The following is a 27,525-nucleotide window of genomic DNA, read 5'->3' as shown; positions in this document are numbered from 1 at the left end:
CATGCCGATCAAGATGTCCCATCTAAGCTCGACCCATTTGCAAGCATTCGGCCCTTATACCTCTAAATCTTTCCTATCTAATGTCCTGTCTAATGTCTTTTAAATGTTATTATATCTGCCTCAACTAGTTCCACGAGCAGCTCATTCCATATACCCACCACCCTCTGTGTGGACAAAGGTGCCCTTTGTGTTCCTATTAAATCTTTTTCCTCTCATCTTAAACCAATGTCCTCTAGTTCTTGATTCACTTACACTGGGGAAAAGGCTCTGGGCATTCACCCTATCTATTCCCCTCTGATTTTATATACCTCTAGAAGATCAGAATTTAAAAGGATGAGGGAGGAAGTCATTGAAACTTACCGAATAGTGAAAGGATTGGATAGAATGGATTTAGAGAGGATGTTTCCACTCGTGGGAGAGTCTAGGACGAGAGGTCATAACCACAGAATTAAAGGATGTTCCTTTAGGAAGGAGATGATGAGGAATTTCTTTAGTCAGAGGGTGGTGAATCTGTGGAATTCTTTACCACAGAAGGCTGTGGAGGCCAAGCAAATGTATTTTTACGGCAGATAGATAGATTCTTGATTAGTACAGGTGTCAAGGGATATGGGGAGGAGACAGGAGAATGGGCTTAGAAAGGAGAGATAGATCAGCCATGATTGAATGGTGGAGTAGATGTGATGGGCCGACTGGCCAAATTTCGCTCCTATCACTTATGACCTGATGATCATCCCTCAGCCTCCTGCGCTCTAAAAACAAATCCCGAGCCTGCCCAATCTCTCCCTACAGCCCAGTCCCTCCAGTCTACTAAATAGTGGGGGGGGGGGGGGGGGGGGGGTTCAAATGGGATAGACAAGGCTGGAGTTAAAGGGAAAGGGAGTATAGGAAAAATTAAGAAACACTCCAGAATTAATGGGACAGAAAGCTCACGAAGGAATAGGAGAGAATAATAATAATAATAATAATATATTTATTTTATATAGCGCCTTAACACATGCACAAAGCGCTTTACAAATACAATTAACATAGAAACAAACAGACAAACAGACAAACTATCCTGACGGAAAAGCGGCGAATAATCAACGCCAGCGTCCTCTCACGTCAGGGTCCGGCAGTAGACATTAAAGAACACAAGACACACAGATACAATTTTTTACACAAAACAGCCATCACAGTGATTGCTCTAGGCATACCCTCACTGTGATGGAAGGCAAAGTCTTATCTCCTCCTCGTTCTTCTCCCGTGGCGCCACGAGGCAGTCGAGGCTCCCAACCCCTTGAAGCCCCCACCGGGCGATGGAAAGTCCCAGGGTCGAGCCGAGCAGGCCGATGAAAGTCCTGAGCCCCCACCGGGCGATGGAAAATGCCGCGGCCGAGCCACGCAGGGCGATGAGAGTCCTGAGCCCTGGCCGTGTAATAGGAATCAATGTGGAAGCTGATATGAGCAAAGGATTAAAAGTACTATATAGGAATCCCCGAAGTATAAGAAGTAAAGTTGATGAGCTTAAGGCTCAGTTAGAGATTGGTAGGTATGACATTGTGGGGATTACAGAGACGTGGCTGCAGAAGGATCAGGACTGGGAACTGAATATTCAGGGTTATACGTCCTATAGAAAGGACAGGCAGGTGGGCAGAGGAGGTGGGGTAGCTCTGTTGGTGAGGGATGAAATTCAGTCCCTTGCAAGGGATGACATTGGGACTGATGATGTAGAGTCACTGTAGATAGAGTTGAGGAATTGTAAAGGTAAGAAGACACTAATGGGAGTTATCTACAGACCCCCAAACAGTAGACCGGATATAGAGTGTAAGTTGCAGCAGGAGTTAAAATTGGCATGTAACAAAAGTAATACCACTGTGGTTATGGGGGATTTCAATATGCAGGTAGACTGGGAAAATCAGGTTGGTTCTGGACCCCAAGAAAGGGAGTTTGTAAAGTGCCTCCAAGATGGATTCTTAGAGCAGCTTATAACTAGAGCCTACCAGAGAGAAGGCAATTCTGGATTTAGTGTTGTCCAATGAACCAGATTTAATAAAGGGAACTCAAGGTAAAGGAACTGATTGGAGGTAGTGACCATAATATGATTAGTTTTAATCTGCAATTTGAGAGGGAGAAGGTTAAACCAGGAATGTCAGTGTTGCAGTTGAACAAAGGGGACTATGAAGGCATGAGAGAGGAGCTGGCCAAGGTCGAATGGAAAGGGATCCTAGCAGGAATGACGGTGGAGCAGCAATGGCAGGAATTTCTGGGCATAATCCAGAAGATGCAGGATCATTTTATCCCAAAGAGGAAGAAAGATTCTAAGGGGAGTAAGAGGCAACCGTGGCTGACAAGGGAAGTTAGGGATGGAATAAAACTAAAAGAAAAGATGTAAAAGATAGCAAAGAGTAGCGGGAAGCCAGAGGAGTGGGTAACTTTAAAAGGACAACAGAAGATAGCAAAAAGGGCAGTACGGGCTGAAAAGATGAGGTACAAAGCGAAGCTGGCCAAGAATAAAAAGGACAGTAAAAGCTTCTTTATGTATGTTAAGAGAAAAAGATTAGTAAAGACAAATGTGGGTCCCTTGAAGGCAGAAAAGGGTGAAATTATTATGGTAACAAGGAAATGGCGGAAGAGTTGAACAGGTACTACAGATCTGTCTGCACTAAGGAAGACACAAACAATCTCCCAGATGTACTAATGGACAGAGGATCAAGGGAGACAGAGGAACTAAAAGAAATTTGAATTAGGCGAGAAATAGTATTGGGTAGACTGATGGGACTGAAGGCTGATAAATCCCCAGGGCCTGATGGTCTGCATCCCAGGGTACTCAAGGAGGTGGTTCAAGAAATCGTGGACGCATTGGTGATAATTTTCCAATGTTCAATAGATTCAGGATCAGTTCCTGTGGATTGGAGGGTAGCTAATGTTATCCCACCTTTCTAGAAAGGAGCGAGAGAGAAAACAGGGAATTATAGACCAGTTAGCGTGACATCCATGGTGGGGAAGATGCTGGAGTCAATTATTAAAGAGGTAATAATGGTGCATTTGGATAGCGGTAAAAGGATCGGTCCAAGTCAGCATGGATTTATGAAGGGGAAATCCTGCTTCACTGATCTTCTGGAATTTTTTGAGGATGTGAAAAGTAAAATGGATGAAGGAGAGCCAGTGGATGTAGTGTATCTAGGCTTTCAGAAAGCCTTTGATAAGGTCCCACACGGGAGGTTGATGAGCAAAATTAGAGCACATGGTATTGGGGGTAGGGTATTGACATGGATAGAGAATTGGTTGGCAGACAGGAAGCAAAGTGTAGGAATAAACGGGTCCTTTTCAGGATGGAAGGCAGTGGAGAGTGGAGTGCCGCAAGGCTCGGTACTGGGGCTGCAACTATTTACAATATATATTAATGATTTGGATGATGGAATTAGAAGTAACACTAGCAAGTTTGTGGATGACACCATGCTGGGTGGCAGTGTGAACGGCGAAGTGGATGTTAGGAGGTTGCAGGGTGACTTGGACAAGTTGAGTGAGTGGGCAGATGCTTGGCAGATACGGTATAATGTAGATAAATGTGAAGTTATCCACTTTGCAGGCAAACATAAGGAGGCATATTATTATCTCAATGGTGTTAGATTAGGTAAAGGGGAAGTGCAACGAGACCTTGGTGTCCTTGTACACCAGTCACTAAAAGTAAGCATGCAGGTACAACAGGCTGTGAAGAAAGCTAACAGCATGTTGCCCTTCATAACGAGATTATTTGAGTATTGGAGTAAAGAGGTCCTTCTGCAGTTGTATAGGGCCCTGGTGAGACTACATCTGGAGTATTGTTTGCAGTTTTGGTCTCCTAATTTGAGGAAGGACATCCTCGTTATTGAGGCAGTGCAGCGTAGGTTCACGAGGTTAATCCCTGGGATGGACGGACCGTCATATGAGGAAAGATTGGAAAGACTGTGCTTGTATTCACTGGAGTTTAGAAAGGATGAGAGGGGATCTTATGGAGACGTATAACTTTCTAAAAGGACTAGACAAGCTAAATGCAGGAAAAATGTTCCCAATTTTGGGGGAGTCCAGAACCAGGGGACACAGTCTAAGAATAAAGGGGAGGCCATTTAAAACTGAAGTGAGAAGAATCTTTTTCACCCAGAGAGTTGGGAATTTGTGGAATTCTCTGCCACAGAAGGCAGTGGAGGGCAATTCACTGGATGAATTTAAAAGAGAGTTAGATAGAGCTCTAGGGGCAAGTGGAATCAAGGGGTATGGGGAGAAGGCAGGCATAGCCATGATCAGCCATGATCACAATGAATGGCAGTGAAGGGCCAATTGGCCTCCTTCTGCACCTATTTTCTATGTTTCTATGAGTCCTGACAACATTGAGGCTGTTGGATAGGCACATGACTATGCCTGGAATGGAAGGATACAGATAACGTGCTGGCACAGGAGATTAATTTAATTTAACTTGGCATTATGTTCACCATGGTGGGCCAAAGGGCTTGTTCATATGCTGTATTGTTCTATATTTGATGTTCTAACAGCTGGATAAATCTCTGCTCCCTTTCCAGCCTAATGGTATATTTCCCATAGTAGTGTGACCAAAACTGAACACAATACCTCAAATCCGGGCTAACTAATGACATGTACAGTTTCATAATAAAAGGACATTCCTTCAAAATGGAGATACGAAGGAATTCCTTTAGCCAGAGGGTTGTGGATCTGTGGAATTAATTGCCACAGACGGCTGTGGAGGCCAAGACATTGGGCATTTTTAACGCAGAGATTGATAGGTTCTTGATTAGGAAGGGCATCACTTATCTCGGCAGCTCCTTCTCAGGAATGGTCAGCACCTTTAGTGTGCCAAAGCTATCTGAAGTGATCAAAGATTTTTGGGATGTTATTTGGCCACTATACGTGGGTGCTGGATGGTCAACTTTGACACAGTGGGCCAAAGAGCATGTTTTCATGTTGTTTCACTCTATGCCTGTGACTCTATTTCGAACCCTGCCAAAAATCTTTTGAGTAGCAATTATCCCCACCTTTTTGTCTCCATCAGATAACTTAGAGTCTGCATTTCAAACGAAAAGCACCACCAAAGTTGCCTATGCAACATCCTACAATCCACTGACAGGATAGGCCAACCCATGTCATTGTCCTCTCCCAGGTCAATGTTCCCAGCATTGAGGTTCTGATCATGCTCATCATCCATTAGACTCCCGGAACATGCACTCTGCTATGAGCTCTGTCATGAAAAGGATTTTACGAAGGCCAGAGAATACACTTATAGGTTACTCCAAAAACTTTTATAGGTATACCAGCCTTAAAAATATTCCAATCTTTCTGATCGTGGAAAATCCTGGCTCAAAACTGTTCAAACTAGCATTGAAGCATCAAGGAAACCTCCAAGCCCTTCAGGTCTCACACCGTTACTAAGCTCAAAGAATTATAGGAACATGCAGGAATTCAAATGAATAGCCACCCACCAACCAGCTCCATCTGTCTCACTTTTGTTGGAATTAGCAGATTCTGCACCTGACTCATTGAAAAGCAGGAACTGTGGAGGAAGCAGGTTACAAACCCTCGGGAACAGCCTGAGAATAAAAGAAGGAAGCCTTGAATCCACATTTGCCATATTTCCGTTCAACAGAAAGTCATATCTGCCCCAAGTTTACAACCAGCTATTTATGATCCCATGAATAATGACAACTGAATTCAACCTGTAATGTCAAATATTTCCCAAGGCTAGAATTCCTCTGTCGATTATTTTAATGAGATCGTAATGCAGTTTAAATGCGTTGCTAAAATGGTGAACAGACAAATTGTGTTAATGCTTTAATTTATGCAAAGCACAGCTCAGTGGTTTTATTATGGGTTGAAATTTTAATTGTCTTTATTACAATGCAGTGCTCATCATTGCCTAATGTTAGATCATGAGTGAATTAGCTGGACTTTCAAAGTCTCATGAATGTAGAATTGCTTGATTTACTTTTTCAGAGGTCTTTTTTCCATTTGCAAAGCTCCTTGTCTGAACATTCTTAATTGCATGCACATGGGTTGAATTTTTGCGCAGCGCTTATGACTGTCCATGAAAAAAATTAGCAGAAACTAGAAAAACCAGAATGAAAAATGTTTACACCTTGGTAAGGCATTTATAAATGTTACAGAAATCAGAAATTTAGATCCATGATGACTGCAAAGTTCACAAAATTGCACTGTTATATTCTCTTGTCTGTTATATTCTCTAGTCTGTTTAACTAATCAATTTTTTTTTTGTTTTTTGTATTTTGTAGTCATTTGAATTTTCCAGAGATTATATTAATTTTTCGCTGAGGGTGTGGTGGGGGTTTACCAATTCCCTCCAGAAAACCTATCTGAAAATATTTCTAACCATGTAAATTAAGAGGAGAGATGGCTACTCAACCCCTCAAACCTATTCTGCCATTCGGTAATTTCATGGGTAATCTCAACTCTCCATTCCCATCTACCTGCAGTAACCCGTCAATCCCTTGCTACTTCTGCTTTAAAAATACTCTGTTTTTACTAATGTGACTTTTGAACTCAGCCACTTGAAGACTGAAGTTGGTTGAAGCCTTTATTTATTTAGAGAAACAGACATTGTCTTGGAGACATTCTTGGTAAAGTCTATAAAAATAAAGTCCATCAATCTTACATATGTTTTAAAATGTAAAACAACAACAAAATGATTAACAACAGTATCAATAGCACAACAGACACCAATAAACAGTTTCAATGGGTGTAATTATCTTACTAAGACTTTATTATTTAGAGTTACAGCGTGGAAACGAGCCCTTCGGCCCACCGAGTCCATGCCTACCAGCTATCACTGTACACTAACACTACCCTACACACCAGGGGCAATTTACAATTTTACTGAAACCAATTAATCTACAAATCTGTATGTTGCTGGAGTGTGGAAGGAAACCGGAGAACCCAGAGAAAATCCATGCAATCGCTGGGAGAATGTACAAGCTCTGTACAGACAGCACCCGTAGTCAGGATCGAAACCGGTTCTCTGGTGCTGTAAGGCAGCAACTCTACCACTGTGCCGCCCACAATTTCTCACATTTTGAATGTTGACAAGTAACTTTACAGAATTACACATTTATAATAGTAACATATTGTAGCTGCCAAGATATCTCTGAATACTCAATCATCTTTGCTGAGACATAGTAATTCATATGGATGGATTAGAAGCTTCGGAGAACAGAGAATATTAACACCTAAAATTAGTGTTGTGAGGACTAACTCACTTGGTTACAAAATACCCAATTTAATTGATAGACAAATATGACCATGACCATGATTGATGTGCCAAGTGACAAAGTCTAGCTGGTGTGGAAGGTTCCTTTATCTCTATTACAACGGTGTGATATAATTTAAACTGAAGATTTCTGGTTTGATGTGGGCCAATTAATGTACCCTATTGTCTTACATTCCACTGATGCATACAAGAATAGGTCATGGTCATGCCTTTAGACAGCCTAAGATAGACACAAAGTGCTGAACTATCTCAACGGATCAGGGTCTGGAGAAAAACGATAGGTGACTTTTCGGGTCGGCACCCAACTTGTGGAAATCTTAGTACATTACCAGTATTCCTTTACCAACAGCATATCTACAATGTAGAAATATTAATGAAGATGTGAAAACATTTACAATGATAAAACAATAAATATTACCAACAATACTATTTCCCACGTGTGTGGAATTTTAATTATGTTGCGTTGCAAATTTAAGTTCAAATGTCAGGAAATAAAACCTGTAGAAGCGCCATTTGCACAATGTTTTGTTTGATCTATCCTGAAGTTTAGCTTGTCCTCCTGACAGAAGCCACCAGTCTTAATAAGTATCTTCAATGAGGTCAAGCCTTAGTGGAATTGTTCAACAATTTCAAAAGTTAATTGATTAAAGGTCCAGGTTATTAATCTCCTGACAAATTATACGGATTAATTCTGACCAGTTAATTCTTCATCGTTGAGTCATCTGTGATGCCAATAATTAGGTTGTAAGGAGTTTTATGATCACTTCTTTCTATCCTCAACCTTTCCATCCCAGTCTTAAATGCACATCTGTCCAATTATTTTATTTGGGTATTAATCAAACGATTAACGGCTCTATTATTAATTTCATTCATCCAGGTCACAGGGAGGGCAAAAAGTGTGTGATGTATATTCTTCAATGAACCCTTTGAACCTTCTAATTCTTTGTTCACGGAAAGCAAAAAGAAATCTTCCTGTAAGAGGCGCAGACAGGGGTTCAAATAGTGTCAGCTGCAACTGACATGCCATTCACAAAATTGGTGTCTGTAGTATGGATTAATCAATAGTGATGTCTCTTAGAGCTGGTTAAGCATAACAATCATGACAATGAGTTTTGGAGTGTGAAATTTGCTTTCCTCCTATATCAAATAAAATAGCCACAGGTTAATCCCACATGTTCTACTAATAGGCATTAATATCTAATCAGCTTTTGAACACTTGTCCTGGAATTCCTTTGAGATGGTTAAGGTGAAGCATTTTGAATTGGCATCTATATATATTACTAAACCTATCTGTTTGATTATTTATTTGTTTGCTCATGCCTGATGTAACCTTATTTTTGTGCCCCCATCACATGATAGCATGACAATTTTAGGACCACCTTACTCACATTTGTCCTGGGGACACCTTCATCCAAGTTTCATTCAAATTGGTCTTATATTTTTAAAGTTAGAGAGATTTTAAAGTTTAAAAATTAACTTATTAAACTGGCGCTTGGCAATGTTCAGCATATGACGTCACATTTGTGACCCATCCGAGTGATGGCCAATGAGGGAGGGGGGCACACCATGACCGCCGGGGGCGGGACCTGCCATAGTGAAAGTAGTGGCGGCCAATGGGGGGGGGGGCTGTGTGCTGATGAGCTGCTGCTACGTCACTCACTCCATCCCCCCTGAACCCCCGTTCTTCCCTCCCCCCAACACCTTGTCCCCTCAATCTCCCTACCCCCCTGCCCCCTCACCCACTCCATCCCCCCTCACCCCCTCTTATCCCTCACCCCCCCTCCCTCACCTCCCCCTCCCTCACCCACAGACCCTCTTCCCCCCCCGCCTCGCCGGGAGGACGAGCTGCATTTTCAATGTCAGTCCACGTCTGCGATGGTGCAAACGGCAGCGACCAGTAGCGAGCCACAGCTCGCTTCAGGCCATGTGAGGGGGGATGGAGTGGTTAAGTGGATGAGGGAGGGGGGGAGAGGAGGGGGGAGATAAGGGGGGTTGCAGGATGGAGTTTGGTGAGTGGGTGAGGTAGAGGGGGTGAAGAGAGGGGAGGGTAAGGGGGATGGAGAGGGGAGGAGGGGGGTTGAGGAGGGATGGAGTGGGTGAGTGGGGGGGAGGGGAGGAGTGAGGGACAAGTGGGGTTGAGGGGGATGGAGTGGTTGATTGGGGGGAGGAGGGGAAGTCGGGAGGGGAGGGTACAAGACCAATGCAGGAGAGGTTTGTGGGGTTGAGGAGGAATAGAGTGGGTGAGGGAGAGGAGTGAGGGGAGAGGGGGGAATGGAGTGGGTGAGGGGGGTAGGGGGGGGATCGAATGTGTGAGTGAGGGGATAGGGGATAAGGGGGGATTGAGTGGTTGAGTGTGGGGGATGAGAGGAGGGGGGTTGAGGAGGGATAGAGTGGGCGAGTGGGGGAGGAGTGTAAGAGGAGAGGGTGCTGGACCAATGCAGGAAAGGTTTGGGGTCAATGAGGGGGAGGGGGCTACTGAGCCCACGAGCTGCCGCTAACTTTAATAGATGCGGTTGCCGGGCCCACAGGATCGTCACTTGGGGGAGGGTTGCCCCAGGAGAGGCCCGCAGGAGAGATTTGGACCCAACGGGTCCACCATAGTCTAGTTTCCATTAACGCTCATTTTGTTATTGTTACCACTTGCTATGCAGTTTATGGATAGACAGTGATAACAACAATAGCTTCTACATTGCATCCCAATGTTACATCTCAATTCCCTTCTCCATTATTATATCCTCAAATGAAGACATAGTTCTTTGACCCTCCTGTATTATCGCTTGTCATTATTTTTTTATGAACTCTTTCGAATGCATCAGCAGTTTTTTAAATGAATTAAATAATTCGTTTAATTTATAATGAAACCCAAGAGAACCTTGTGTACTTGATTTGCTTTGCAGATAAATTTACATTGGCTGTTGGTAAAGTCATCACAGATGTTGCCAGTGGATGCATTTATTTTGTTCATCCCAATATATTAGAACAGACTGTTGGACATACATGTTTGTGATTGAATCCAGATGTTAATTGTTTGACCTTGCGAATGGAGAAAAAATAATTATGAATAATTTAGTAAATGTGTAATGCAGTGGTGCATTGCTGCTCAGAAACAATTTAGTTGTTCTTGCTTCGTTTATGCTTACTCAAGATAGATTTGAATCATGCAAAATCAGAGGATGTAATTGCCATTGGAATAAAATGGGCGATGACAATTTTGCGATTTGAAAAAAGCTGTCCGGAAATGTCGCTCAAGCTTTCTAGACCGAACGCACCTTTTGAAGAAAGGGTAATGTTATTTGTTTCCATCTTGTCAGTCAGTGCATTAGGGAAGTAACACTCATCCCCTTTTTCTTTTTATATATTTAGAATGGAGTCCACTGAAAAATGTGAAGTAGTAATTCAACATTTTAATGGAAAATATCTGAAAATGCCACCAGGTGTGCCAGGTATGATCTTATTTGTTATTGGTACTTCAAAATTATGGAGATAATGGAAGAAAAACATGAGGATTCAGATTACATTAATTGCAAAACTAAAGGTGGAATGCTTCATTGCTGTCTTTACATTAAAAGGTGTTTATTTTTCATTATTCCAACCCGCACATTTTTGTGCAATACATATAAATGAATGAAATGGCAATATTATTAATGGTGAAGAGTATCTCTGTTGTTGCTTTTGTTGCTTGCCTTCTTTGTGCTTATTACAAGATAGATTTGTGTCATGCACACTGAGAGAGTGCAATTGCCATTGGTATAAAATGGCTGATAACTAGCTTGATGTTTACACGAATCCAGATTTTCATTGTCATCGAGTCAAACAGGCTGATGATTTGTTAATGCCTGTTTTACAACACCATCCAAAGCTAATTTCTTGGATTTAAACATCATTGCACAATAGAAAATAACAAGTTGTTGCATTTTTTATGTTTGATAAGATTCTTTAGTTTTGTTATTTTGGTGCTTTCTCTTAATTATTTTCTGACCCCATCTGGCAGTCAGATAGTCTATTTGTGGTTCCCTTCACAGGCCGGTGTGTCATTAAGTAATGCCAATTGTAATTAATGTTTCATAGGACTAGAAACAAACATTTAAACTGCCTGTCCTGTAATACCAAGAAGTTGAGCACATTCCTTGCTAAATTATGAGATTGGGCCTAGCCATTTCCTTGTGTTTACAAGATCAAAGGGCATACATTTGAGAAATGTACATTTCTCAAAGGGCATACATCTGAGAAATGTACATTTATATCTAGTGGGTGCAACCGATGGAGCTGCAGCCTTGGACCTCCAATGGTCAGAGGACAATACAGACCTCTGGTGCTGTTTGTGACTTTGCACATTTCCCTGTGATCAAGTGGTTTTCCTCCCACATAAGGTACAAGCAAGTACCATAGTAACATTTATACAGATACATGGATAGGGAAGATTTAGAGGAACATGGCCAGGTGTGGGCAAATGGGACTTGCTTAGAAGCGGCATCTTGGACAATTTGGGCCGAAAGGCCTGTTTCTGTGGTGGGTTAATTTGTTACTGTAAGTTAACCATAATGTTGATAGGTCCTGGGAGAATCAATGGGTTGATAATGGCCATGTGAGATGGAATAGGATAGAGGGAAAATAATGAGGGTAGGGAACCCATGGGATTGCTTTGAGAGCCAACAATGGCTCAATGGACCAAATAGCCATAAGGAAAACTGAAATATGATTATTTTTACAGAGGCAACTACAAAATTATATTAAATGAAAATGCAAATGAAATTCCACATCAGCCCACACCCAAAAGAGCAGACAGAATAAATATTTTTGTGGCAAAAAGTAGATGAACAAATGGTTGCATTTAAAGGAAAATAAGCAGTTAGCTCTTTTTTGAAGGTGTATTAGTCTATTATTTCTTGAAATTCAGCTTAAGCTATAAACAAGGCAAGTGTGTTCCTTGTTATTTCATGCGCAGATGAATTATGCATGGAAAGAACGTTTTGTATTTATAGAGAGGGATGCAATACCATGCAACCCAGTATGAGAAAAACATCCTTTAATACGAGATGGTCACAGTATTAACATCTGGAAGTTTATAAATTACACACAGCAGGTATTGCTTCAATGATTCACAAATCTCATAGAAATGGGAACTCCTGGTGGAGCAGGGTTCAAGAACCTGGTCCGATTAATTTTTTTAGCCCTGTAGCATCTATCTGTTTACTGTGTTACTAAAACTTCAGTTGTTAATTATGAACAGGCTATTGTGAATTACCGTAAGTATTTTTTGGACAGACTTAAAATTTAAGTAGACATTTCAGATTCATCCAACAAAGATTTCCTGTTGTACTATTATTGTTTGTGTTAGTGTCAGTTCTTCTCTTTAAAACTTCCAAAGGTGGAACATTTAAAAATTTGTTGTTCAGGCAATGATTCCTGCATTATCATGATATACTTATTTTATCTGCAAGTGGTTATTTGTCAAATAGATGGCAATCTTAAAATGATGCTTTAGGCATTTGACTAACCTGATAAAAAAACAAATGTTTTGGGTTTTGAAAGTTGATGTATTGGGAACAGTAGTGTGTAAAGCCTTTTGGCTGAACTACATATGAAAATTTAAAGATGGAGAAAAAGGAGTTGGCTTCTTGCTTTTGTCCTCAAATTCACGAAGTCAAATGCATTCTCTGAGGCCTATTTTGGTGCTGGTGGAGGATGCCGTCTCATGCCATACAGTAGGTCACCAAATCAAAATCACTTTGTTACTCCATTACCCATAGTTGGTTTTGCCGATTACTTGATTCTTCTGTCTTTGGTTCTTCTGACCTCGTGGAGTATCATTTTGTGAATATTCCTTTTCCTATATCTGATTATAATTTTAAATCTAATTCGCATTCATCTTGAATTAATGCTTTCGGTTCTTCTTAGCATTCAATACTCGTACAAGGAGCCAAGAAGGCTCAGACGTGATATGTTAAAGAAATAAAAAATGATAAGGGACCTAAATAGAGTAGAAAGACAGTCTATTCCTGTGGCAAGCTGGGCTAAAACTAGAGTGGATAGGTTAAGTTGAGAGGGAAAAAATCTAAAAGGAATCTGAGGGATAATCTATCAGACAAAAAACTGAATGGTATCTGGAATGAGCTGCCAGAGGAGGTAATGGAGGCACGAACAGTAAACATATATATGAGACATAAGGACAGGAACTTGCATGAGCAGGGTATGAGGTGGATATGGAATTAATGCAGGAAAATGGCATTGGCAAAGATTGGCATGATAGGCGACATAAGCACAGTAGTCAGACGGGTTTATTTCTAATCTGTACATCTATAACTCTAGACACTAGACAATAGACAATAGGTGCAGGAGTAGGCCATTCGGCCCATCGAGCCAGCACCACCATTCAATGTGATCATGGCTGATCATTCACAATCAGTACCCCGTTCCTGCCCTTTCCCCATACCCCCTGACTCCGCTATCATTAAGAGCTCTATCTAACTCTCTTGAAAGCATCCAGAGAATTGGCTTCCACTGCCTTCTGAGGCAGAAAATTCCACAGATTTACAACTCTCGGAGTGAAAAGGTTTTTCCTCATTTCCGTTCTAAATGGCCTACCCCTTATTCCTAAACAGTGGCCCCTGATTCAGGACTCCCCCAGCATTGGGAACATGTTTCCTGCCTCTAATGTGTCCAATCCCTTAATAATCTCATATGTTTCAATAAGATCCCCTCTCATCCTTCTAAATTCCAGTGTATACAAGCCTAGTCGCTCCAGTCTTTCAACGTATGATAGTCCCGCCATTCCGGGAATTAACCTAGTGAATCTACGCTGTACTCCCTCAATATCAAGACTACTTTAAGATACTACTAGACCAAGTGGACCCGTTGGGCCCAAACCTTTCCTGCATTGGTGCAGCACCCTCTCCTCCCCCCCTTCATATGATAGTCCCGCCATTCTGGGAATTAACCTAGTGAACCTACGCCGTACTCCCTCAATAGCAAGAGTACTTTAAGATACTACTAGACCAAGTGGACCCGTTGGGCCCAAACCTTTCCTGCATTGGTGCAACACCCTCTCCTTCCCCCCCTCCAAACAAACGAGAGTTTTAGTATATAGATGACTACTTTAAGATGCTTCCCTTAACACGTCAAGTTTTTGAGTGTGAACAAATGGCTTTATCTGTTGCTCCTGCTTTCTGAATCATGCTGCTTTCTACAGTACTTTTTCTCTGTGAAGGGTAATGACTAAATTGTGTTCTGACTGTAGCATATTACAATATTAGCAGAAACTGTAGGATCGAACTTCACATGAATTCTCTTCATATTTCTCTACATTGTCTTGTTTCTTTCAAAATTTCCCATCACTGATTGCATGTTCTTCCATGTTTTGGTAAATTACTTTATTGGCAGACAAGATGGAACATTTTACATTTGTTAGCAATTAATTTAATATGCCAGTTGTCCACAATTCCATCGCTGATCAAAGTCTTTTTATAGCTTGTTCACTGCTTCCTCTGCTCAGCTGGTTCTACTTTTCTAAGTGTAAATGGTTTGCTTTTTTTCTTATCCAAACTATTTACACAGAGAAGAATAAATGCTGTGCTAAGCAGTCCACTTGTAACATTCCATTCAGCACCTTCTTGGCCATGGCCAAATAAATGGTAGTCACTGTGAAAAAGTAAATTGATTATATTTACATTTGTCCCGAGACTTAATGCGTGTTTATATTGCTTCTCTGATTAAGAGAATGAAAATAAATTGTACTGTTGAGGGGAAGGAAAATATAACCCTTGTCAACTCAACTACAATGTAGTGGTTTTGTGACAACAAAAAGTCACTCTTCACTGACAGTCGATAGAGGTCGCAGAGAAAATTAGATGTTCTGGGTTTGCTATCATTTGGGAACCTTTTGCTTTGTGAAGCTATGAGTAGGTTTTTGTAAATGTATGTAGAACCCTATTTATGCTTCCAGGTCGAAATATGTAAATGCTTAGGGATTCAATGAAAAAATTATATTGACATTCTGAACGGAAAGTAGAGTTGACATATTTTGAGTTCCATGTTCAAACCCCACGTATTTCAGCAATTTTTTTAATAGCATGATAAATCTTTGAATAAATAGTTTTCCTTTGAAGTTGCCCTTTCCACTTTAAACAGCAAATTGTTCCTGGATTCCATCATGTTAAGTGACACTGATCGAGATTTATTCTGCCTTATTAGTATGTAGACTCTTCTGTAGGCAGAATGGGTGATATTTCTACGTGGATTGAGATGTGGCTTTTATGTTGGCCATATTTCAGCTCAAAAGATCATGAGGAAATGATTGACTGCCAAATAAGCTATGACCTCAGTTTCAGATATAATAATGAGTATCATAAAGGTTCAATTCATAAATGTGACCAAAAGCTATACCTCATATTTAAGGCAACATTGGATTCATATACACTCAAAGGATACATGATTCAAATTCCTATTACTTTCTGAAACAACATATCAAACAACATAACAACAATAAATGATTGACATAATTGTTTGACCGTACAATATGGAACCCCAGAGTTTGAATATTGTGTGCAGTTGTGTCAACACTATATAAAAAGGATGTGATTAAGTTAGAGAAGGTGCAAAAATAATTCACAGGAATGCATCCTGGATTGACCTACTTAAGCTAAGAGGAGAGATTGGACTTTTCCTGGACTGAGGGAAACTGAGGGATGATGTAAAAGACATACATAAAATTATGAGAGACATATCTAGGGTAGTTGAACAATGTCTAGGTTGGGTGGGTAAACCTAGAGGCTGGAGGTTCACGTTGAGAGGGAGGAAGTTTAAAGGGGATCACATGTATAATTTTTTCACTTTTCTCATTGTGCGTGTCTCCACTACGGCAACAAAGTATTTCCAACCATAACTATCACTCCTAAAGTAGAGGTAGGTTGCCAACTTGAAATGCAATGGTCCTCTTTGTAAAGCTGTTCATACAATGTTGTTGTTGTTAGATATTTGTGCGATTTCAGCCTAATGATGAAGAAGGTAGTGGGAAGTGTTTATTTCCAACTTGGGATGGTCTATGACTCTGAAGTGAAAGTGCAGGTAGTGGTGTTCCCTTGCACCTGCCAAGCATATCCTCCTTGGAAATGTAAGCTATGGATTTGATAGGTGCTTAGAAACAAAATAAAGTGCACTTTGCAATGGAGCAAACCGGAAACAAAAACTACAATTGCTGGAAATAATGAACGTTGGATGGGTTGCCAATCAAATTATCGACTTTGTCCCAGATGGCATCAAGCATCGTGTGTTGCTGGAGTCTCGTTATGCCTATGCACACAAAAAAATATTAATTACATTCATTTAGGCACTTATGCAAAACAGAAAACATTTGGAGTATCAAGATGTCAAAAGTGCAGGATACCCAGCCAGTGAACTTCTAGCTAGAGTATTAACGTAGATAGATCAGTTAAGGTGTGAATTTAACCCAGCAGGATGATCATGGGAGATTCAGCAGTAGTGGTAGTAGTAAGAAAGATTCTGAAGGGAGTAAGAGGCAACCGTGGCTGACAACGGACGTTAGGGATGGAATAAAACTAGTGGGTGTAGGATAATCCCTAGTGGGTGTAGGGTAGTGTTAATGTACGGGGATCGCTGGGCGGCGCGGACTTGGTGGGCCGAAAGGGCCTGTTTCCGGCTGTATATATATGATATGAAAACTAAAAGAAAAGATGTATAACATAGCAAAGAGCAGCGGGAAGCCAGAATATAAAGAAGGATAGTAAATGCTTCTTTAGGGATGTTAAGAGAAAAAGATTAGTAAAGACAAATGTGGGTCCCTTGAAGGCAGAAATGGGTGAAATTATTATGGGTAACAAGGAAATGGCAGAAGAGTTAAACAGGTACTTCGGATCTGTCTTCACTAAGGAAGACACAAACAATCTCCCAGATGTACTAGAGGACAGAGGATTTAGGGAGACAGAGGAACTGAAAGAAATTTGCCTTAAGCGAGAAATAGCATTGGGTTGACTGATGGGACTGAAGGCTGATAGATCTCCAGGGCTTGATGGTCTGCATCCCAGGGTACTCGAGGAGGTGGCGCTAGAAATCGTGGACGCATTGGTGATCATTTTCCAATGTTCTACAGATTCAGGATCAGTTCCTGTGGATTGGAGGGTAGCTAATGTTATCCCACTTTTCAAGAAAGGAGCGAGAGAGAAAACAGGGAATTATAGACCAGTATCGGTGGTCTAACATCGGTGGTGGGGAAAATGCTGGAGTCAATTATTAAAGAGGTAAAAACGGTGCATTTGAATAGCAGTAAAAGGATTGGACCAAGTCAGCATGGATTTACGAAGGGGAAATCCTGTTTGACTAATCTTCTGGAATTTTTTGAGGATGTAACAAGTATAATGGATGAAGGAGAGCCAGTGGATGTAGTGTATCTAGACTTTCAGAAAGCCTTTGATAAGGGCCCACAAGGGAGATTGGTGAGCAAAATTAGAGCACATGGTATTGGGGGTTGGTATTGACATGATAGAGAATTAGTTGGCAGACAGGAAGCAAAGAGTAGGAATAAACGGTCCTTTTCAGAATGGCACACAGTGTGCTGCAAGGTTTGGTGCTGGGGCAGCAACTATTTACAATATATATTAATGATTTGGATGATGGAATTGGAAGTAACACGAGCAAGTTTGCAGATGACACAAAGCTGGGTGGCAGTGTGAACTGCGAAGAGGATGTTAGGAGGTTGCAGGGAGACTTGGATAGGTTGAGTAAGTGGGCAGATGCGTGGCAGATGCAGTATAATGTAGATAAATTTGAGGTTATCCACTTTGGCGGCAAAAACATGGAGGCAGATTATTATCTCAATGGTGTCAGATTAGGTAAAGGGGAAGTGCAACGAGACCTGGGTGTCCTTGTACTCCAGTTACTGAAAATAAGCGTGCAGGTACCACAGACTAACGGCATGTTGGCCTTCATAACGAGTATAGGAGTAAAGAGGTCCTTCTGCATTTGTATAGGGCCCTGGTGAGACCACATCTGGAGTATTGTGTGCAGTTTTGGTCTCCTAATTTGAAGAAGGACATCCTTGCTATTGAGGCAGTGCAGCGTAGGTTCACGAGGTTAATCCCCGGGATGATGGGACTGTCATATGAGAAAAGATTGGAGAGACAGGGCTTGTATTCACTGGAGTTTAGAAGGATGAGAGGGGATAAAATTATAAAAGGATTGGACAAGCTAGATGCATGAAAAATATTCCCAATGTTGGGGGAGTCCAGAACCAGTGGCCACAGTCTAAGAATAAAGGGGAGGCCATTTAAAACTGAGGTGAGAAGAAACTTTTTCACCCAGAGAGTTGTGAATTTATGGAATTCTCTGCCACAGAAGACAGTGGAGGCCAATTCACTGGATGAATTTAAAAGAGAGTTAGATAGAGCTCTAGGGGCTACTGGAATCAAGGGATATGGGGAGAAGGCAGGCACAAGGTTACTGATTGTGGAGGATCAGCCATGATCACAATGAATGGCGATGCTAGTTCGAAGAGCCAAATGGCTTCCTCCTGCACCAATTTTCTATGTTTCTATGCTGTGAATACTGGCACAGGTACAAAGTGTGACAAGATAGACGGACTAGATGTGGGGATGATATTTCTCCTGATGGTGGTGTCAAGAATAGAGGCCACATTGGTTGCATGGCAAGAGATTTAGGACTGGGGTGAAATATCTTCCCTCAGAGTCTATGAGCTTGTGGAGGGCTCAAAAGGTCAAGTCACAGAGCTAAGTTTAGGAGGGAAGTAAATTCCTACATGTTTATTTTTAAAAAGCAAAAGATATGAGGAAATAACAGAGGGATGGTATTAATCAGCCATGATAAGATTGAATTGAGGAACATGCTCAAAGAGTTAAATGGTTTTCTCTTGCTCATACTTTTTACATAAAAAGCGTAAATAATTAGACTCTTGTTGGAGGTTATTGCCCACAACTTGTGTAGCGCACACATTACTTCATGGTTACCGGCCTCTGCCAAAATGTTGTGGAGGTGTCTTCCTGTGCTTCCTGTGGGCAGGCTTTGGCCACATTTCACTTTCTGAGGTGTTGATTCTGGATTAATCGGTGAATATCTCACCTTATAGAAACATAGAAAATAGGTGCAGGAGTAGGCCATTCGGCCCTTCGAGCCTGCACCGCCATTCAATATGATCATGGCTGATCATCCAGCTCAGTAACCTGTACCTGCCTTCTCTCCATACCCCCTGATCCCCTTAGCCACAAGGGCCACATCTAACTCCCTCTTAAATATAGCCAATGAACTGGCCTCAACTACCTTCTGTGGCAGAGAATTCCACTCTGTGGCAGAGAATTCCAATGGTGAAAACAAGCTCATCAATGAAATAACTGAAGGTGGAAGTACATTCAGTGCACAGGGATCTTGTAGCATTTTACATACCCCATCCATAAGTTTAAAAAAAGCTTTATTGGGTGGTTCAGTTCAGTCCACTAAATCAGTTCACTGAAAAAAATCAAGATATTTTAACCTGCAAGTCAAGTCAAGTCAAGTCAAGTTTATTTGTCACATACACATACACGATGTGCAGTGAAATGAAAGTGGCAATGCCTGCGGATTGTGCACAAAAAAGAATTACAGTTACAGCATATAAATAAAGTTAATAAGTTACTATAGTATAGACAAAAATTTAGTCTCTGGAGTTATAAAAGTTGACAGTCCTGATGGCCTGTGGGAAGAAACTCCGTCTCATCCTCTCCGTTTTCACAGCGTGACAGCGGAGGCGTTTGCCTGACCGTAGCATCTGGAACAGTCCGTTACTGGGGTGGCAGGGGTCCCTCATAATCTTACTTGCTCTGGATCTGCACATCCTGATGTATAGGTCCTGCAGGGGGACGAGTGTAGTTCCCATGGTGCGTTCTGCCGAACGCACTACTCTCTGCAGGGCCATCCTGTCCTGGGCAGAGCTGTTCCAAAACCAGACTGTAATGTTGCCAGACAGGATGCTCTCTACAGCTCCAGAGTAGAAGCAATGAAGGATCCTCAGAGACACTCTGAATTTCCTCAGCTGTCTAAGGTGGTAAAGGCACTGCTTTGCCTTACCCACCAGTGCGGCAATGTGTGTTGCCCATGTCAGATCCTCTGTGATGCGGACTCCCAAGTATTTAAAACTGCTCACCCTATCCACAGTAGACCCATTTATCTCCAGTGGCGTGTACGTCCTTGGATGTTTAGCCCTTCTAAAGTCCACAATCAGCTCCTTCGTTTTAGTGACATTTTGCAGTAAAGTTTTGCAGATATTTTTCAGTTTATAAATAATCCTTGCATAATCTGATACTTTTGATCTTGATCCCAGCCTACTATTAAATGGTTCATTGGTCAAGCTATAAGACAAGTAAATGGAGTGTTAGCATTAGACCATATTGGGTCACTACACTGCTGAGTGAAAAAGGTATACAAGAAGCAGCAAAGTACAGTACAGTAAATTAATAACTGCACATTAAATTCACTCTCACATAACCTGACAAAATCAGTCATAAATCCTAATTTATAATAGGTTTAATTTGAAATCTATGTAATATATTTCATTAAAATTGATTGTCCTCAACATGATAATCCTCACCCATAACTCGTGGTGTCCAATTTATGGAATTCAGACCAGAAGCTACTCAATGTTGACATTTTAGGATAAGAATATGCCATACTGTGTTTCATATGACATTTTATTCCTCAGGAACTGAAGTGCCTAATTTCCAAAATAAGGATTTAAGCTAAAATAAATTATACATTTCGAAATGATATGATTAACTTTATCCACTGAGTTGCCTTTTATCTCTTTTTAAATCTCTGAAGACTGTAGACTTTGACTTGACATCATTTTGAAGACATATCTGTGAGTAAAATTGAATATCGGAACATGTGCATTTCATAGGGTTCCATTGTTCTGTTTGGTCATCTTTAACTTATGTTATTTTCCATATTTTCAAATTCCAGTATTTTGAAAAGGAAAAAACAAATATTAAAAAGTTTACCAAGATGAAGGTTACATTGAAGTAAGTTTTATTGTTCAAGGATCAAGAGTGCTTAATTGTCATATGTACTGACAGCAGAAAAATTACATTCTAATTTACAACAGCATAACATGCCTGTAAACGCAATACATGTAGATTATATATAATAAGAAAAAAAACAATAACAATAACTATAATGATAGTGCACTTATTTTTGTCATGCAGCAAAATATTGCCATCATCTCCCCTGTTACAGAGGCAGGAGGTGTTTATGAGTAGTGGGTGGATGATATTTAGGCTGTAAATCTAGATTTACTCTCTTGTATAGAATTCAGCCCAAACAGGTTCCCCACCCCAACAAAGTTAGCTGGACTGATGGGCTTGACTTCCAGTGCCAGATGGTGAGCACAAATGAGCCGGTCAGTCGGATTCCTGAACCAGATGGGTCTCAACTCGAAACCCAGGGTGAGGTGTAGAAGCAAGGAGCTCCAGATGCTGTTCAACACAAAAGGACACAAAATACTGGAGTAACTCAGCAAGTCACGCAGCATCTCTGGAGAATATGGAAAAGTGATGCTTTGGATTTGGACCCTTCTTCAGACTGGAAAAGGGTTCCAACCCCAAACATCACCTATCCATGTTTTTCAGAGATGCTACGACCTACTGACCCACTGAGTTACTCCAGCACTTTGTGTCCACCAAGGTGAGGTATCCAATCCTTAACTACAGACAGGGTGCACCAATCAGAGGGAACACCAGTTCTGTGATCTTAATAAGTTCCATCTCTAGCAAGGTAGTCTCACCAGTGACTTATGTTCAGCATTGTGGTGAAGGGTGAAATCAAATAGTGAGTTAGATTAGGATTTTACACGTGTCAGAGGTTATGGGAAGAAGGCCAGGAGAATGGGGTTAGGAGGGAGAGATCGATCAGCCATGACTTGAGGGGCAGATTGGTGTAATTCTACTATTGCATGACCTTATGGCCTTATGATTTTGTGGAAGAAGCACTTCTGCTCCTGTTGGCTCATGGGAAGCAATGCAAAACTAATGAATCACTACTGCTGCTAGGCTTGCTGAAGTCCTGGGGAAACTTAGGTTTCCATTGTGAAAAACTACAAAGCAGCTTAAATCAGAGGATTCCAGGCTCATTACCTAATTTAAAATGCCAAGGTTCAAGTCTTGCCCTCGGAATTTCACTGGAGGAACATTGGCTGACACTCCAGAGCTATGCTGCAGGTACAAACTTTCACTTGGAGGATAAACCGAGGGGGAGATGAACATAGCCTAGATTTCTTCTTGGTACATTCACATAAATGTTATTCCCCTGCAGTCACTTTACAGGTTTTGCACCAATCACTTTAGTGGTACACTAAACTCGCCCGCCTTTGAACTGAGTTTTCTTTACAGGGTTAAATATTTGAAACTGATAATTGGCAGTCCTGTGGAAAAATGGCAAAACAATATCCTATTTGTATAGCTCTTTGGAGAGCTGTCATTGTGACCTCTTGGTTGAAAGTAAAGGATTCTGAAGAAAGTTATGAGAATTAGTCCTACTGTCTTGGCCAATATTCACACCTTTGTTGTTATTTATAAAACAGGATGCCTGGTTAACATCATGGTGATGTGTGCAGAAACTCCCATGTTACAGAGGTAATTGCACATAGTCTTTTGGGTGTTCTAAGAATGATATGAAAGGCACCATATAAATGGATAGAAGGTAACACAAAATGATGGAGTAACTCAGCGGGTCAGACAGCATCTCGAGAGAGAAGGAATGCGTGACGTTTCGGGTCGAGACCCTTCTTCAGAGACCGCTGCCTGACCCACTGAGTTACTCCAGCATTTTGTGTTGCCTTCGATTTAAACCAGCATCTGCAGTTTTCTTTCCTACACATCTTGCCCCTCCACTACGAATTCTCCTCAAGCTATGTCTACTTTGAAGAAGTTCTCCTCCTCCCGAGATGCTACCTGACCCGCTGAGTTACTCCAGCATTTTGTGTTACCTTCAATTTTAACCAGCATCTGTAGGGGTTTTTTTCCTACACATATAAATGGATATATTTCCTTTTAGTTTTCTTTACAGGGTTAAATATTTGAAACTGATAATTGGCAGTCCTGTGGGAAAATGGTATAGCTCTTTGGAGAGCTGTCATTGTGACAATAAGCCCAATAGTTTTTTCTTTGTGCTATAGTTCTATGATTCTGTGAAAACACTTACAAACTAATGATTTAGCATTTTTCACAAGTTTTGTGATCTTACCAAGTACTTTTTCATTGGCACGAGCAGCAAACACTGTAATGTTGCCTTGTCTCCTTCTCGTGCTTATGAAATGCTGAATGATTGCTTTGTTATCAATTTTTTCAGAAAACATAAAACAGTACAGCAAAAGTACAAGCCCTTCAGCCCACGAAACATGATACCAAGACCAACTATTATCTACCTGTACATAATATATTTCCCTCCATTCCCTGCCTATCCATAGGCCATCCAAAGGTCGCGTACATGTCACTGTCATGTCAACCTCAACCAGCACCCCAGCAGCATGTTCCAGGCACTCACCACTGAAATAAAAATGCCCTTTAAACAATGCCTCGCTCATCTTAGAGCTATGCCCTCTTGTATTTGATTTTTCCACCCTGGGAAAAGGGTTCTGACTGTCTACCCTGTCTATGCCTCCCATAATTTGAGATATTTCGAGAGGAAGGAGGTGCTACAGCGGGAGTTTAGAGAGTTGGGAAAAGCACTGAGAAGTAGGACGTCGAAGGTGGTTATCTCTGGACTGCTACCGGTACCTCGTGCTGGTGAGGCCAGGAACAGAGAGATAGAGGGTATGAATTTATGGCTGAGGGGCTGGTGCAGAGAGCAGGGATTTCGATTTCTGGACCACTGGGATCTCTTCTGGGCTAGGGGTGACTTGTACAAAAGGGACGGGTTGCATCTTAACAGCAGGGGGACAAACATTCTGGCAGGCAGGTTTGCTAGTGTGACACCTGTGGCTTTAAACTAAGTAGTGGGGGGGAGGGGTTAACAAATTGTGAATATGAAGATGAGGTAAAAGGGAATACAGGAGATATTGCAAAAGACTCTCGGAAGAATGGGAACAGAAGTTCTAGAGCGGAAAAGAAATTAAGGGCAGGGCCAATTGTGAACGATGTGAGAGAGGAGGTAAATACAGAAGTTAAAGTGTTGTACTTAAATGCGCGTAGTATAAAAAATAAAGTGGATGAGCTTGAGGCTCAGTTAGTCATGGGCAAGTATGATGTTGTAGGGATCACTGAGACATGGTTACAAGAGGACCAGGGCTGGGAACTGAATATCCAGGGGTACACAACGTATAGAAAAGACAGACAGGTGGGCAGAGGGGGTGGGGTTGCTCTGATGGTAAGGAATGATATTCATTCCCTTGCAAGGGGTGACATAGAATCAGGAGATGTTGAATCAGTATGGATAGAAATGAGAAATTGTAAGGGTAAAAAGACCCTAATGGGAGTTATCTATAGGCCCCCAAACAGTAGCCTCGACATAGGGTGCAAGTTGAATCAGGAGATAAAATTGGCGTGTCAAAAATGTAATGCTACTGTGGTTATGGGAGATTTCAACATGCAGGTAGACTGGGAAAATCAGGTTGGAAATGGACCCCAGGAAAGAGAGTTTGTAGAGTGCCTTCGAGATGGATTCTTAGAACAGCTTGTACTGGAGCCTACCAGGGAGAAGGCAATTCTGGATTTAGTGTTGTGTAATGATCCTGATCTGATAAGGGGACTAGAGGTAAAAGAGCCATTAGGAGGCAGTGATCACAACATGATAAGTTTTACTCTGCAAATGGAAAGGCAGAAGGGAAAATCGGAAGTGTCGGTATTACAGTATAGCAAAGGGGATTACAGAGGCATGAGGCGGGAGCTGGCCAAAATTGATTGGAAGGAGGCCCTAGCAGGGAGGACGGTAGAACAGCAATGGCAGGTATTCCTGGGAATAATGCAGAGGTTGCAGGATCAATTTATTCCAAAGAGGTGGAAAGACTCTAAGGGGAGTAAGAGACACCTGTGGCTGACGAGGGAAGTCAGGGACAGCATAAAAATTAAGGAGAGGAAGTATAACATAGCAAAGAAGAGTGGGAAGACAGAGGATTGGGACTCTTTTAAAGAGCAACAAAAGTTAACTAAAAAGGCAATACGGGGAGAAAAGATGAGGTACGAGGGTAAACTAGCCAATAATATAAAGGAGGATAGCAAAAGTTTTTTTAGGTACGTGAAGAGGAAAAAAATAGTCAAGGCAAATGTGGGTCCCTTGAAGACAGAAGCAGGGGAATTTATTATGGGGAACAAAGAAATGGCAGACGAGTTAAACCGTTACTTTGGATCTGTCTTCACTGAGGAAGATACACACAATCTCCCAAATGTTCTGGGGGCCGGAGAACCTAGGGTGATGGAGGAACTGAAGGAAATCCACATTAGGCAGGAAATGGTTTTGGGTAGACTGATGGGACTGAAGGCTGATAAATCCCCAGGGCCTGATGGTCTGCATCCCAGAGTACTTAAGGAGGTGGCTCTAGAAATAGTGGAAGCATTGGAGATCATTTTTCAATGTTCTATAGATTCAGGATCAGTTCCTGTGGATTGGAGGATAGCAAATGTTATCCCACTTTTTAAGAAAGGAGGGAGAGAGAAAACGGGGAATTATAGACCAGTTAGTCTGACATCAGTGGTGGGGAAGATGCTGGAGTCAATTATAAAAGACGAAATTGCTGAGCATTTGGATAGCAGTAACGGGATCATTCCGAGTCAGCATGGATTTACGAAGGGGAAATCATGCTTGACAAATCTACTGGAATTTTTTGAGGATGTAACTAGGAAAATTGACAAGGGAGAGTCAGTGGATGTGGTGTACCTCGACTTTCAGAAAGCCTTCGACAAGGTCCCACATAGGAGATTAGTGGGCAAAATTAGGGCACATGGTATTGGGGGTAGGGTACTGACATGGATAGAAAATTGGTTGACAGACAGAAAGCAAAGAGTGGGGATAAATGGGTCCCTTTCGGAATGGCAGGCAGTGACCAGTGGGGTACCGCAAGGTTCGGTGCTGGGACCCCAGCTATTTACGATATACATTAATGACTTAGACGAAGGGATTAAAAGTACCATTAGCAAATTTGCAGATGATACTAAGTTGGGGGGTAGTGTGAATTGTGAGGAAGATGCAATAAGGCTGCAGGGTGACTTGGACAGGTTGTGTGAGTGGGCGGATACATGGCAGATGCAGTTTAATGTAGATAAGTGTGAGGTTATTCACTTTGGAAGTAAGAATAGAAATGCAGATTATTATCTGAATGGTGTCAAGTTAGGAGGAGGGGGAGTTCAACGAGATCTGGGTGTCCTAGTGCATCAGTCAATGAAAGGAAGCATGCAGGTACAGCAGGCAGTGAAGAAAGCCAATGGAATGTTGGCCTTCGTAACAAGAGGAGTTGAGTATAGGAGCAAAGAGGTCCTTCTACAGTTGTACCGGGCCCTGGTGAGACCGCACCTGGAGTACTGTGTGCAGTTTTGGTCTCCAAATTTGAGGAAGGATATTCTTGCTATGGAGGGCGTGCAGCGTAGGTTCACTAGGTTAATTCCCGGAATGGCGGGACTGTCGTATGTTGAAAGGCTGGAGCGATTGGGCTTGTATACACTGGAATTTAGAAGGATGAGGGGGGATCTTATTGAAACATATAAGATAATTAGGGGATTGGACACATTAGAGGCAGATAACATGTTCCCAATGTTAGGGGAGTCCAGAACAAGGGGCCACAGTTTGAGAATAAGGGGTAGGCCATTTAGAACGGAGATGAGGAAGAACTTTTTCAGTCAGAGGGTGGTGAAGGTGTGGAATTCTCTGCCTCAGAAGGCAGTGGAGGCCAGTTCGTTGGATGCTTTCAAGAGAGAGCTGGATAGAGCTCTTGAGGATAGCAGAGTGAGGGGGTATGGGGAGAAGGCAGGAACGGGGTACTGATTGAGTGATCAGCCATGATCGCATTGAATGGCGGTGCTGGCTCGAAGGGCTGAATGGCCTACTCCTGCACCTATTGTCTATTGTCTATTGTCTCCCTGCAACCTCTGGCATTCCAGAGAAAACAGTCCAAATCTGTCCAACCTTGAAGCTAATACCCCTTAAACCAAGCATAATTCTGCTAAACCTCCTCTGCAACCTTTCCAAAGCCTCCACATCCTTCCCGCATTTGGGCTGCACACACTACTCCAAAAGAGGCATAACCAAAGTCCTATAAAGTTGCATGATGACTCGTATCCCATGCCCCGACCGGT

At 41.8% G+C, this 27,525-nt stretch overlaps 1 protein-coding gene across 6 annotated transcripts in view; it reads left to right on the top strand.

Moving 5' to 3' along the window:
- The window catches only part of LOC144605442 (RNA-binding motif, single-stranded-interacting protein 3), a 1,037,045-nt gene that overhangs the window by 842,329 nt on the left and 167,191 nt on the right, over positions 1–27,525 (top strand). For all 6 annotated transcript variants that reach the window (XM_078420726.1, XM_078420737.1, XM_078420711.1 and 3 more), the window contains one exon: positions 10,613–10,692. In XM_078420726.1, coding sequence (XP_078276852.1) covers positions 10,613–10,692 — 80 coding nt within the window. The remainder of the gene's footprint in view (positions 1–10,612; positions 10,693–27,525) is intronic.

The sequence above is a fragment of the Rhinoraja longicauda genome, chromosome 2, assembly GCF_053455715.1.
Source record: "Rhinoraja longicauda isolate Sanriku21f chromosome 2, sRhiLon1.1, whole genome shotgun sequence".
In the NCBI taxonomy this organism is placed as follows: Eukaryota; Metazoa; Chordata; class Chondrichthyes; order Rajiformes; family Arhynchobatidae; genus Rhinoraja; species Rhinoraja longicauda.
Note: the sequence above shows the minus strand (reverse complement) of the source record. Positions and strands in the feature narration are given on the sequence as shown.